This window comes from Panicum hallii, chromosome 7 (genome assembly GCF_002211085.1).
Source record: "Panicum hallii strain FIL2 chromosome 7, PHallii_v3.1, whole genome shotgun sequence".
Classification (NCBI taxonomy): Eukaryota; Viridiplantae; Streptophyta; class Magnoliopsida; order Poales; family Poaceae; genus Panicum; species Panicum hallii.
In genome coordinates, this window is record NC_038048.1 from 38357476 (window position 1) to 38370816 (window position 13341).

The 13341-nt window shown below is 42.5% G+C and overlaps 1 protein-coding gene across 1 annotated transcript; it reads left to right on the forward strand.

The window, feature by feature from the left end:
- The first annotated feature begins 76 nt into the window (after positions 1-76).
- On the forward strand, positions 77-12826 carry LOC112899642 (DNA-directed RNA polymerase III subunit 1). Its single transcript, XM_025968198.1, has 27 exons — positions 77-318; positions 415-544; positions 720-878; positions 954-1110; positions 1244-1425; positions 1682-1794; positions 1882-1981; positions 2569-2769; positions 2849-2997; positions 3069-3210; positions 3297-3437; positions 3546-3734; positions 4028-4271; positions 4606-4699; positions 5061-5295; positions 5841-6032; positions 6467-6565; positions 8984-9187; positions 9259-9534; positions 9844-9991; positions 10313-10464; positions 10980-11135; positions 11215-11331; positions 11433-11518; positions 11708-11912; positions 12068-12270; positions 12374-12826. Exons 1-27 carry the CDS (start codon positions 248-250, stop codon positions 12423-12425), a joined length of 4197 nt encoding a protein of 1398 aa, XP_025823983.1. The 5' UTR covers positions 77-247; the 3' UTR covers positions 12426-12826.
- Positions 12827-13341: the final 515 nt, after the last annotated feature.

The following is a 13341-nucleotide window of genomic DNA, read 5'->3' on the forward strand; positions in this document are numbered from 1 at the left end:
AATAAAAATACTTAAACACTTTTCATTTTAACCATACCTATTTAATTCCTCAGAAAGGTAAATGATCTAGGTCTCCCGCGCCGCCGCCTCCTCTGCTGCCCCGGCCACTGCCACCTTCCCTTTCTGCGCGGGGCCTCCCCACGGGAGAAGGCCCGGCGGCGGTCGCGCGCACGCAATCGGGCGGCGGCCCGAGGCGACGCGGCGCTTCTCGTCCCCCGCTGCCTCCGCCCTAATCTGCTGAGCAGCTATGGCGAAGCCGGAGGAGAAGTTGCGCTGCACGAAGGAGCCCTTCATCGAGGACGTCGGCGCCCGCAGGATGTAAGCTTGCGCGTTCCCGTCCCGTTTACGAAGCATAGTTCAATGATTACACTGACCCCGCCGCTCTCCGTTTCGGTCGTCCGCTTTTGATTTCAGAAAGAGCATCCGGTTCAGTGTGCTCTCGGGCAGCGAGATTCGCAAGTCCGCTGAGGTGCAGGTCTGGAGCAGCCGGATCTATGGTAATGACATGAAGCCGGTCCCCAATGGTTTGCTCGACATGCGAATGGTAATGACCCACTCGGGCTTGCAGTGCTCCTCTGCTCCACCATTGAATCGGCAGATTATGTTGTTTCCGTTATATGCATTTTGATTGAGGACTCGTAATTGTTAGCTGTTAGATAGGAATGCCTTTGTAGCATTGTTCAAGTTGTTGCAATTTATTTCCCTGTGTCCAATTTCAGGGACTCCCTAGCAAACGAGACAAGGATTCTGTATGCAGCACCTGCTATGGTCCATTTTCTGAATGTCCTGGTCATTTCGGTTACCTGAAGCTCGCGCTTCCAGTTTTTAATGTTGGCTTTTTTAACTGTATCCTGGACGTGTTGAAGTGTATCTGCAAGGTACTGCCATGAAGATGCTTACATCATGGGTGCTTTGGACTCTGCCTTGATACTTGTTTGGTTGTGCTTTCCCAGGGCTGTAGCAGGGTTCTTCTTTCGGAAAAAGACCGCAGAGAGTTTCTGAAGAAGATGAGAAATCCCAGAGCTGATGCGCTACAGAAAAGTGCTACCATGAAAAAAGTTAGGGACAAATGCAAAACAACCTGCTGCCCCCGGTGTGAATACAGAAATGGTAAGCTATCCTGTATTGTGCCGATAATCATATTATGTTAGGAATGTCTACTACCAGACACCTGGCTATTTGTTGGAAGCTAACATTTTCTAAAGGATATCTCAATTCCTTTTTGTTTTTGTTGGAAATACAGGTGTAGTTAAAAAAGGCAGAGCAGGCCTGATAGTGATTCATGATTGCAGCAAAATTTTGGATGGACATGCAGAAGAACTGAAGAATGCATTACAACACAAGAAAGAAAAAGTCTCCACCAGTTCAGTTCGCATGTTAGACCCTGCAACTGTTCTCTCTCTATTCAGAAGAATGACTGACGAGGTAGGGGCTATTTTTCATTCTTCAAAAATCTTACGTGAAGAGAGTACCACAATATATGGGATATGTTTTCTGCTACTCGTCTTTTAGTACCCAGTAACAGAATAACAGTCATGTCAGCTTGAGGAAACATTACGCCTACCTAACAAGTTGCCCCAAGCAGCATTGGTTGCCTCACATTGGGTGGATGCTATTCTCCAATTTGGACTCAATTTCAGTTTTGCTAAGCAAATGTTACATGCCCCCCATGTTTCTGCAGGATTGTGAATTGCTAAACCTTGGTGATAGGCCAGAAAAACTTATTGTGACGGAGATTGCAGTGCCACCTGTACCTATACGGCCTTCTGTTGTTGTTGGCAATACTAGAACAAGGTTTGTATTTCAGTTTCTTAAGAGTTCCTCATGCTCATTGGTGATTCAGAGCAACCTTGCGATCATGAAGTGTCTTTCTTGTTGCAGCAATGAAGATAGCATTACTGCTATATTGAAGAGCATTGTTAATACAAATTCCATACTTAAGGAGACCCTTCAAACTGGGGGTCTGTTCAATAAGTGCTTTGTGAGATATCTCAGAGCTCCTCACTTGTCTGTTTACATGTTTCTGAAATTTTGCATATCTCTCCTTTTTTTTTTGTAGAGGTGCTCTTTCATATTTTATTGTTTTTGTACCATTTTTTGGAAACTAATGTCTCTTTGTGTTCCTTGTAACCCACAAACTAGTTCAATATTATGTAATTTAAATTTTAATTGCCTGTAAAGTGTTATTCCAGGAATTAAGTTGTACATTGCAGAATTGAAATTACGACATTCATCATTTACATGTATGGGCTGCTGCATTGTCAACATCACAATCCAAAGTGTCATTAACTAGATATATGACATTCAAATCAGGTCTTCTAAATATATTAATTAGCTGAAATAATAAATTGGAATTATGTGCAAATATTGGACAGTCATCTTTAGAGACTTCAAACTTGTGACTTATTTCTGGAGACATTAAATTTTATTCGTGATTCTGATCTTTAAAATGGCAGGGATCATATTTTCAGATGTACACTTTGAATTGCTTTCATTTCAATACGGAAACTTAATTTATCAGACTGTAACTTGGTGAGATCTTTAGCTAACACTTCTCTTTCTTTCTAGGATTGCTGGCAACAACTTCAACTTCAAGTTGTTGAATACGTAAATAGCGATGCCCCCTGTCTTCCTGAGTCGCAACATCGTGGTCTTGTTCAACGACTCAAAGGGAAGACAGGTCGATTTCGTGGTAACTTATCTGGAAAACGTACTGAGTACACTGGAAGGACTGTCATATCTCCTGATCCAAATTTGAGAATAACAGAGGTACTCGTTCATGTTCAATTTATTTCCTTAATTTCCACATTCCTATAGTTTTTGATGTCATCTTTAATTAATACTTCAGGTGGCTATTCCTGTGTTGATGGCTCGAGTCTTGACTTATCCTGAAAGGGTTTCAAACTATAACCTTGAGAAGCTGCGTCAGTGTATACGAAACGGACCATATAAACATCCAGGGGCTAATTTTATTATAACCCCTGATGGCACAAGGCTGTAAGTCCTAGATGATCTTCTGAATTGTTAGCTAGCCTGACCTTCATCCATCATTCTTTTCTTCTTTTCAGGAGCTTAAAGTATGGTGATAGAAGGATTGCTGCGCGGGATTTAAAGTGTGGCTATATAGTTGAAAGGCATTTAGAAGATGGTGATGTTGTCCTATTCAACAGACAGCCGAGTTTGCATAGAATGTCGATTATGTCTCACAGGGTATAAAAGTCTCCTTATTTCTTCATACTTACTACACTTAAGCATTTCTCTCACCCTTGGGCGCTTGCTTTTGTACTTGAGCACAGGCAAGGATAATGCCATGGAGAACACTGAGATTTAATGAGTCTGTTTGCAACCCGTATAATGCTGATTTTGATGGCGATGAAATGAATTTGCATGTCCCTCAGACAGAGGAAGCTCGCACTGAAGCACTTATGCTCATGGGGGTAGCATTTTCCGACCTTCTTTGTTATAGTTGAACATTTTTTGGTTTTATGTGCTATCGCCTAGCACACTTTTGATAGCGGTATTTAATACATCCATCGCTTTTGCAGGTTCAGAATAATTTATGTACTCCTAAGAATGGGGAGATACTGGTTGCTTCCACACAAGATTTCTTGACCTCATCTTTTCTGGTTACAAGAAAAGATACTTTCTATGATAGATCTTCTTTTACACTTATGTGCTCATACCTTGGTGATGCAATGGAGAACATTGATTTGCCAACACCAGCCTTGATTAAAGTAAGATATACATACTGAGTGAAGTTTTTGTATGGTCATATCTAAAAAGTTATGCTTAGAGTGATGCCTGTAGTTAGAATAGTTGATATCATTTGAACGTGGTAAATTCTTTCTATTACCTTTTGCAAAACAAATTTTAGTATTTGCATATTTAACAAAACATACCAAAAGGCATGATTTCGTTTATCCTTAAATGAAAATCTATGCATTTGTCTTCCATTGGTATGCATCTTTGTACACTTTACCCTTCTTATTGAGATACCCATATCTTTTGGTATATTCTATTTTTGCAGCCTATCGAGCTTTGGACTGGTAAACAGTTATTCAGTGTGTTAGTTCGACCTAATGCACGTACAAAGGTGTTTCTGAATCTTGCCGTTAAAGAAAAAATTTACTCGAAAAAGAAGGAGAAAAAAGAGGGGGAAGAGGAGGAAAAGGAAACAATGTGTGGAAGGGAAACAATGTGTCCCAATGATGGTTATGTCTACTTCCGAAATAGTGAACTGTTGTCTGGACAAGTTGGGAAGGCCACGTTAGGTAATGATTGTAATTCAAAGATAGCATTATGCCAAATTATATGCTGTTTTCTGTAGAAGATTGTATCTATTATAATGTGGATATTCATGTCAATCTAAACTTTCAGCCAAGTCAAATTGTAGTGTTTTTCTGTAATTCCTTCTTTTCAGAGAGCATTACTGTGGGCAAACATAATTCTTATGCGATTTACTCATTGAACCTACAAGTACACACGGTGTAACTTCAGTTAGTAAAAAGTCCTGTTCACTAATTGCTGCAGTTTATGGGCACCTCTTATTTTGGTTTTACATGATCGATTTGGAAGCAATACAATGTTTTTGCACTTTGTCTGCAGGTAATGGGAATAAGGATGGCATTTACTCTGTTCTTCTAAGAGATTACAATTCGCACGCTGCAGCAAGCTGTATGAATCGTTTGGCAAAATTTAGGTGAGACGCATTCCATGCTTTGTGTAATCACATCATTCATGTTACTTTATGTGAGAGGTGATTCATTTATGGATAAATTCGTTTATGCCAAAATTTTCGTGATTCCTTATATGCAACTGACATGTGGCATATAAGGGAGCCATGGAAGTCCACAGTGGCACAAAGGGAATTCACCCTAAATTCATATTGGTACACTATCCTTTTTTTTTTTTGTATATACAGGAGAGTTAATAGGTTGTTTGGGCCAAGTTAGCTAACCCTACGCTGTATGCCTACATGCATCACATATGCACCATAGATTTGCAAATTTTTTGTATGGAAACTTTGTTCTGATCTGAATTATGTACTTTCTTCTCTGCAGTGCAAGATTTATTGGGAACCATGGTTTTTCCATTGGTGTGGATGATGTCCAACCAGGAGAACATCTAAATCGGCAAAAGAAAAAGAAAATAGATGAGGGGTATAAACAATGCCATGATCTTATTTCTTTGTTTGCCAAAGGTGCACTCGCATTGCATCCTGGTTGCAACGCAGCTGAAACATTGGAGCATAGGATAACCGGCGTGTTGAATGAAATCAGAACGGCTGCTGGAAACGTAAGTCTGCACCAAGTTTCATCATCTTGTTTATTTTTTAGTCACTTAGCACGTGAAAAGGCTGCTGAAAATCTGATCCTCTTTGCTCTGTTAGTTTTTAACAATTAATGGAGAATATAATTGTCATCACAAGTTGTGTAATGCTCCACATTTTATCCTCATGTTGGATATTATTTTTAAAATGCCGCGTCTCTGTAGTGTTATTTGGGTAAGTTTCCTTGTAGCACTGTAATTCAGTGAACAGGATTGATCCAGTGATTTTGTCAAGTGATTGACCAATGTATACTGCATTTGCTGTGCTTTTAAAGTCAGTAAACGCTAAACAGTCGGTCACCTATCGTTTAGCTATTTATTTGGACTAACCGGCCATTTAAACGGGTTAAACAGTCATTAAACGGGATAAATGGCTGATGAAACGGACACGGCTAGCCACTGTGTAGCTAAACGTCCTTTTACACGGTGTGTAAACGGGCTATACGGCCATGTAGGCGAACAGTGCTTTGAAGTGGATTGCTGAATCTCTTGGGATTAAACTTTTTTTTCAGGTGTGCATGGATACACTTCACTGGAGGAACAGCCCATTGATTATGTCTCAGTGTGGATCTAAAGGTTCTCCAATCAATATCAGTCAGATGGTTGCATGTGTTGGCCAGCAATCAGTTGGAGGGCGTCGTGCCCCAGATGGTTTTATAGATAGAACTCTTCCTCACTTTCCTATAAATTCGAAGACCCCTGCGGTAAGGAGAAAAGGAATATGGCTTGCTAATTTATGCATCGGGTATTTCTAGTTCTGTTCAAATAAATAAATTCTGCAATTTTTGAGACCACCAGTATGGAGAATGACTGCAAATTGCACATCTTCTACACTGCTTCTTCGACGGTGCATATCTAATAGTAGCTTTACCTTTCCATTTCTCAACTCACGTGTGCTACAACCATGACACTTTACTGAATAATGACATGATTTCTTTATTTGTTGAGCTGGTGATTCTACAGCAGTAGTCTGTAGAGAAATAGGAGGTTTTTGAACATTCTTGTTTTTAAAATAATACCATTCTACTCTATTTGTGACAAGTGCGAATCTGCCATTTTGTTTTAATTTTAATCAAAATCGACATATTCAAATAACGCAAATTCAGTAGTCTGATAAGGTTTTGTCTTCCATTTGCAGGCTAAAGGTTTTGTTGCTAATTCGTTCTATACTGGTTTGACTGCTACTGAGTTTTTCTTCCACACAATGGGTGGCCGAGAAGGTCTTGTTGACACAGCAGTATGTCTATATTTAAACTTGTTTTTTCTTGCTTGTGCTAGATGTTGCAATCTATAGGGATTGCATCATAAAAGATGGCACTATTGTTTATATAAGCTTAATTGGACTTTCATGTGTTACTTAGTTGAATAAGTAGAAGCAGACATGATGACATTATTGAAAATATGTCTCCCAGCCTGTTTCCTGTCCAGATTGTTTTTCACTATGACTGGTCTATAATTTAGTAACTCTAATTAGACAAACCTAATGGATCAATCAAGCAAAAGTTCGCATTGAAGGATCTTGATCCTACTAATTGTTACGGACTTGTATCGAAGGAGAAGACCGTCTTTCTTTGAAGCCGAGATACAGTTAGACAAATCATTAGTCCCCTGACACCTGGCATACAACAGAATTTGGTTTTCAAGAGTTGCTGCAAGATATATATGCCCATAATTCAACTTAAGGTACTGGCAAGCACATATTAGTTATTACGGAACAACAATAGACCATCAACTTGACAACTACACTGCAGTCTGCAGCTATTACAGAGCAATAATAGATCTTCAAGTAGGCAAAAGAGAATCTCATTGATCACATTAGTGTTGTTACTGTAAGATTGTGTATAATGCGTGGGATATATTGCTTGAGCCCCTTGGGCTGATTATATAGGAGTACATGGCTTGGAGGGCAAGTAGCCTCTCCTAGAGATAAGGAAGGTTATCCTGAGATTACAATCAATCCTAAACTAACCATATCCGGAGTTGCCTAATATACTCTAACATTCCCCCCGCAGTCACAACGGGAGCGCGTAGACGATGAGACTGGAGAATAAGACAAACAGATGACATCCCCCCGCAGTTGCAACCGTCGATGCGGCGCATATGTTGTGGCTGGAATGGGAGCCGAAGAGGCTTGTCAAGCAGATGGTAGCCCCTTAGTGCCGAAGTAGCCGAGGTCGAGGTGGTCATGGTCGAAGCCGTGGAGGAGGGCGCGGGTCCAAAGTGTCAGCGAAGGCGCCCGAATACACAAAATCAGCAGCTTCTTGCCGACAGGTTCAGCGATGGTAGATGGTAGATGGTGCAACTAAAGAGCACGACTGCATCTTCCTTCAGCAACATCAGCGTCGGTGTCCACGAGCATGCGGCAATAGGCGCGGACTCGGACCCAGAGCTAGCTTGGTGAGGACCAGCAGCATGGGTGGCGCCACTGCCTGAAAAGGCGGCGACGCCGGCGATGGTGGCTTGATGACGAGCATCGCTGCTGCAGCTTGGAGGGCGCAACGACAACCTTGTCCTCGGTAGTGTTGATGATGCAATGATGACGAAATGGCAGGGCGATGCAAACCCGATCTCTTATCGGGAAAAAAGAAACACAACAGCAAGAGGCCCGTGGGTACAATCTCAGGTGCAAGTGATGCCACCCACCTTATCCCCATCTCATCCGCCGTCGGTCAAAAAGATAGAGAGGGAGAGAGAGGTATAGCAGAGGGGGGCGAGGTGCGTCCCGAGCGGCGTCTCCGCTCCATCTGCGCGGTAGGCTAGCGGCCCCCGAGCCGCCCCCTGCAGCTGCGTCCTCGCGCTCCATGGCAGTGGCGGAAGCGGCGCTGAGGGGGAAGGGGACAACAGGTTCAGCGGCGCGGAGGAGAGAGCCGGCGATGGAGGGTGGGAGGGGCGGAGCCCCACGACGCTGCGGCCCGGCGGCGACGTCGTCTGGTGTTGTGGTGGTCCGACGGCCCCAACGACGCGATGGCCTAGCGACCCCACCTTCGCAGCCGCGCACTCGCGCTCAGGGCAGCGGTGCGGCATCGCTGGTAGGAGGGGCGCCTGGCCTGTGGTGCGGAAGGGGCTGCGGATCCATATCGGAGCCAGGCTGATGACGACGTGGAGGCAAGGCAGGCCCAGTGGTAGCCCCATGGCGACGTGATGCCCGATGAGGACGACGCGCAGCGCGGCCATGGATCGGCCATAGGTCAAGGTAGGCCCTTCTGCTGTGTCTTGACCACAACGGTGCGGCGGATCAGATGGCTCGGCCGTGCATCCTACGAGGGCAGCGGTGGAGATCGATCTCCTTGGGGGCGGCGAGGGCAGCGGAAGCGGAGGCCTAGGGTTAGAACCTAGTCTCATGATACCATGTAAGATTGTGTATAATGCGTGGGATATATTGCTTGAGCCCCTTGGGCTGATTATATAGGAGTACATGGCTTGGAGGGCAAGTAGCCTCTCCTAGAGATAAGGAAGGTTATCCCGGGATTACAATCAATCCTAAACTAACCATATCCGGAGTTGCTTAATATACTCTAACAGTTACTTGTTACAGAATAATCGGCACTTGATTTGTATCAATTGATGGCTATTTCCCGTGTATTCTCATTCCAAAAATTTAGTGGGGGGTCCTGATATCTGCTTGCTTTCTTTGTTGTATGTTTTTTAATCATAGGTCAAAACAGCAGAAACTGGATATATGTCCCGCAGATTGATGAAGGGTTTAGAAGATCTCTCTGTTTTCTATGATCAGACAGTCCGTAATGCTAGTGGTGGTATAATTCAGTTTTTGTATGGAGATGATGGCATGGATCCTGCAAAGATGGAAGGAAAAGATGGCACACCCTTAAATTTGGACCAATTGTTTATGAAAGTCACGGTTAGTTCTAATGTAAAGAATACTTTGCTAGATGATCATAAAAAAGTGCTCTGATCATTTAACTTTTTTAGGCAACATGTCCTCAAAGGGGACCAGATACATTATCTCCAGCCGATATCCGACAGATGTTAGAGGATAAGCTCACACAACATGGCACCTCATCTGATGGTGGTTGTAGCCAAGAGTTCGAGAAAGGCTTGAGAGAATTTTTTGAGAAACGTATAAACTTACTGGAATGCACAAGAAGGGCACTTCATTTAGATGTGGGCCATGTAGGAAAGAAAGATTCTTGCATTGAAGAATTCGTTGCTGCTAATATATCTGGTATATCTGCAAAACAACTACAGGTCCGTGCTTATGACATTATTCATGTACCCTATTGCCAGATTTATCACTGCTTAGATGAGAGCTGTAATCTTATGTTTAGATCAAGTCAAACTTTTGCTATTTTTTCAACTGATTTGCATGTAGTTTTAATTTTCTGCAGCAAATGTGCCATAGGATATATCAATATGGTATATTTATGCTTCTTTGATTATGAGTTTGTGAATATGTATCCTTCATTCCTTCGTTAAGGCTAGCATAATGTACCAGTTTTGAGTTTTGTGCTTGTACCCTTCTTTTAGAGTATTTATTTTCCTTTTTTGCTGGACCAGGTTTTCTTGGATACTTGTTTTTCTCGTTATCACTCAAAGACAATTGAAGCAGGAGCATCTATTGGAGCAATTGGAGCTCAGAGTATTGGAGAGCCAGGGACTCAGATGACACTGAAAACATTTCATTTTGCAGGAGTAGCTAGCATGAGTATCCTTTTTACATCTGCTTTAGGAAAATGTTAGTTAATTCTGTGGCATTGAACTTGCTGAATAAGGATGTTCAACTTATTTTTCTAAAAAAAATCTACTTCAGATAAGTGCTGCTATGATTTGATATCTATGGAAAATAATATTGAGCTTTTAGGAATTTTTAAAAAGAAATTTCATGCCTCCATCAATCTGGGTCACTTTATTTAGCACAATACTTGCTATGTAAAAGTCTAGAAATAGAAATATATACATATATAATATGAAGCCGAGCTATCTACATTTATACCTTCTACAATTTGCTTCTTTAACCATGAAAAAGATGTTACGCTTGGTGTTCCTCGCATCAAGGAAATTATCAATGCTGCTAAAAAGATAAGCACTCCTATTATCACAACTGAGCTTCTGTCTAGGAAAGATGTGCTGTCTGCACGCATTGTGAAAGGAGCTATGGAGAAAGCAGTGCTGGGCGAGGTGAATTGGCGCATAATTGGTTTTTTACATTTGATTTATTAATTATATGCACTTAATGAAGCCAGTTTGTTTTCCTTTATCATACTTGCAAAGAACTGAGAGTTTCTCTGTTATCTTACTGTATGCTATGGAGGCTGAATGTTGGGTAGCTGTTTTTATGTGATACAAGAACATAGCACGTATACTAACTGTACATGTGCGCATCATCCACTTGTTCCATGATAAGGGTGCTTGTTTTGTACTATTGTTTGTGAAATTGGGGCAGCAGTTTGAGACTTACAGTACTATGTGTTTGCTTGAGGTGGAAATTATTCATCAATTTGTATTGGCTTTAGTTTTCGTGGATCTCTCTGTTCTACAATAAATGAATCCCCCAAAATAAATATACATTGTCTGTGGATACTTTTGACCTGCCGCATGTTGATAGATTTTATACAGTTGTTTCGTGCTGACTTTTGGATTAATATTTTTTTTTTGGAAACAAACTTTGGATTGATGATTTGTGTGTTGGTCAGGTAGCATCAGACATAAAGATTATCTTGAAACCAAGTCAGGCAAACCTGGTGGTCAAACTTGATATGCAACTTATAGAAGCTCTGCACATGGGAATATCTGCTGACACTGTGCAGCTGTCAATTTTGAAACATCCAAAGATCAAGTTAAAACCTGAGGTGTGAGCAAAGTTCCAGGCTTTGATACATTGTCTTTTTTTTATTGTGGTTTCAATTTACAGTTAAATGATTTTTGCAGCATGTCCGTGTCATCGATAGAGCCAAATTGAAAATATATCCAGCTGGAACGGATAAGTCCAAACTTCAGCTTGAACTGCATAACCTCAAATCCATGCTTCCAAAAGTGATTGTGAAGGTAAACAATACGTCCATTGTTAAATTTACTACCATTTTCGTTTGCAAAAGTGTTTCTGCTACTATGATGCCAACGGTGACCTTTTCTCAAATTAAATTCAGGGCATTCCAACTGTTGAAAGAGTTGTTATCGACGAAATAAAAAAAAAGGACAACACTGTAGAAAAATACAACTTGTTGGTTGAAGGGTAAGTTTTCTTATTTTTTTTATTTATGGTTTAGCAGCATGAATCTTATGCTTTCTAGCTTTGATAACCTTCCATTGTTTGTGTAGTTTGCGGGTAGTTAGAATAGCTGTTATACATTATGCACCTTACCAGACCTTTGAGTATTGTCCTGACATGTTATATGCTAATAAAAAAAATTTGTAACTACAGAACAAACCTCCTGGCAGTCATGGGTACCCCAGGAGTTGATGCGAGGAATACAAAAAGTAATCATATCATGGAAATGAACAGCACACTTGGAATTGAAGCTGCTAGGAGATCTATTATTGATGAAATTCAGTACACAATGAAAAGTCATGGCATGAATATTGATGTGAGACATATGATGCTTCTGGCAGATTTGATGACATACAAGGTATTGTGATACCTATGTACATTGATTGCACCCCCTCCCCCCCCCACCCCCCAACCCCCTCCTCAACACCATGGGCTTTTACATGCTTTACGGACAATCCTGCTGGTGCTTTTTTTTTTTGACACTCTCCTACTGGTGTTAATGCTTTGGAACAGGGTGAAGTTCTTGGCATTACTAGATATGGCATTGCAAAGATGAAGAGCAGTGTGCTGATGCTTGCTTCGTTTGAGAAAACCTCGGAACATCTATTCAATGCCTCATACAGTGGTCGTGAGGACGAGATAGAGGGAGTCAGCGAATGCATTATCATGGGCATTCCCATGCAACTCGGTACCGGTATTCTCAAAGTCAGGCAAAGGTATACGCTTCGCTTATGCTCTTATATAATGCTATTCCTGATACTGCCATTTCCTACTTACCCAACCGCATAGCTTGCTGACGAGGTGCACAATCCCCTGCAGGCTCGACCGTCTCCCTGAATTCAAGTACCAGCCGGACCCGATACTGTCGTGACCCATACACGTGGATCTGAGGCTGGAACTCTGTACATACATAGCTGGACCATACACCATACATGCGTAGCGTAGGGCAACTGCGGCGACTGTAATTTTGAGGACAACATCTTTGTACTGTCACTCCATCTCCATGAGGCAGCATTCGGGCGATTTCGGCTGCCTCGGCAGACGCGGAGAGTATAAAAACCGTGCCGAACACGACACTGCAATTGGTACAAGTCAGAGCTATGGCAGGCAACACCTGCTACATCTCTTAGGCAATACCAATACGTGCTTGGACTAGACTTTTCTGCAGGCTAATGAAGCCTGGGAGGTGTTTATTTCCTGTTGCTGGGCTGCCAAGTATACGTTAGGGGGACCAAATTTTTTTTTATGGCACTTCATTAACGGTGGTCGACGTTGACCCATCGTGGTGCGTCTAAAGCTCGAAGATGGGCGTTTCTTTTTTTTCGTCAAACACAGTTTCTTTTAATGCTGTCAACCACACCGTTGTGCATCTAGAAGGGAGGTGCCTTTTGTTGGACTTGGACCTGCTCCACCGGCCGTCCGGCCGTGTGACACAAGGCCGCATCCTCACTTACTCCCCGGCTGCCCCCCGCTGTGAAGAACTCGAGATCCTCCACTCGACTCCGTCCTCCCATGCTTGGTTGACAAGCGACCGCGGGATCCGTCGGCGTGCGTGAAACGGGAGCGAAAGAACAAGGCAGGGCGACTGAAACTGCGCACGCTGAAATCAGACGCTCCTTGCCCCCCATGTCGTACGTCATTTGTCAAAAGGTCCCCAACCGATCCACGTCGGACGGCGGAAATCAAAAGCCGTTCCGTTGCATCTGGCTGTGTCTTCTTTTCCCGTTTGTTTGTTTTTATCGTCGACAGGGGTCGAGAGAGCCGGAAGCGATCTTGACATGATCCGG

What these genes read in the sequence shown, in the direction of transcription:
- LOC112899642 (XM_025968198.1), top strand. Translation starts at nt 248, where the DNA reads ATGGCGAAGCCGGAGGAGAAGTTGCGCTGCACGAAGGAGCCCTTCATC. An exon ending in AAGGTCTTGTTGACACAGCA is followed by an intron (nt 6,566 to 8,983) that starts GTATGTCTATAT and finishes TTTTAATCATAG; the next exon opens with GTCAAAACAGCAGAAACTGG. An exon ending in TGCAGGAGTAGCTAGCATGA is followed by an intron (nt 9,992 to 10,312) that starts GTATCCTTTTTA and finishes ACCATGAAAAAG; the next exon opens with ATGTTACGCTTGGTGTTCCT.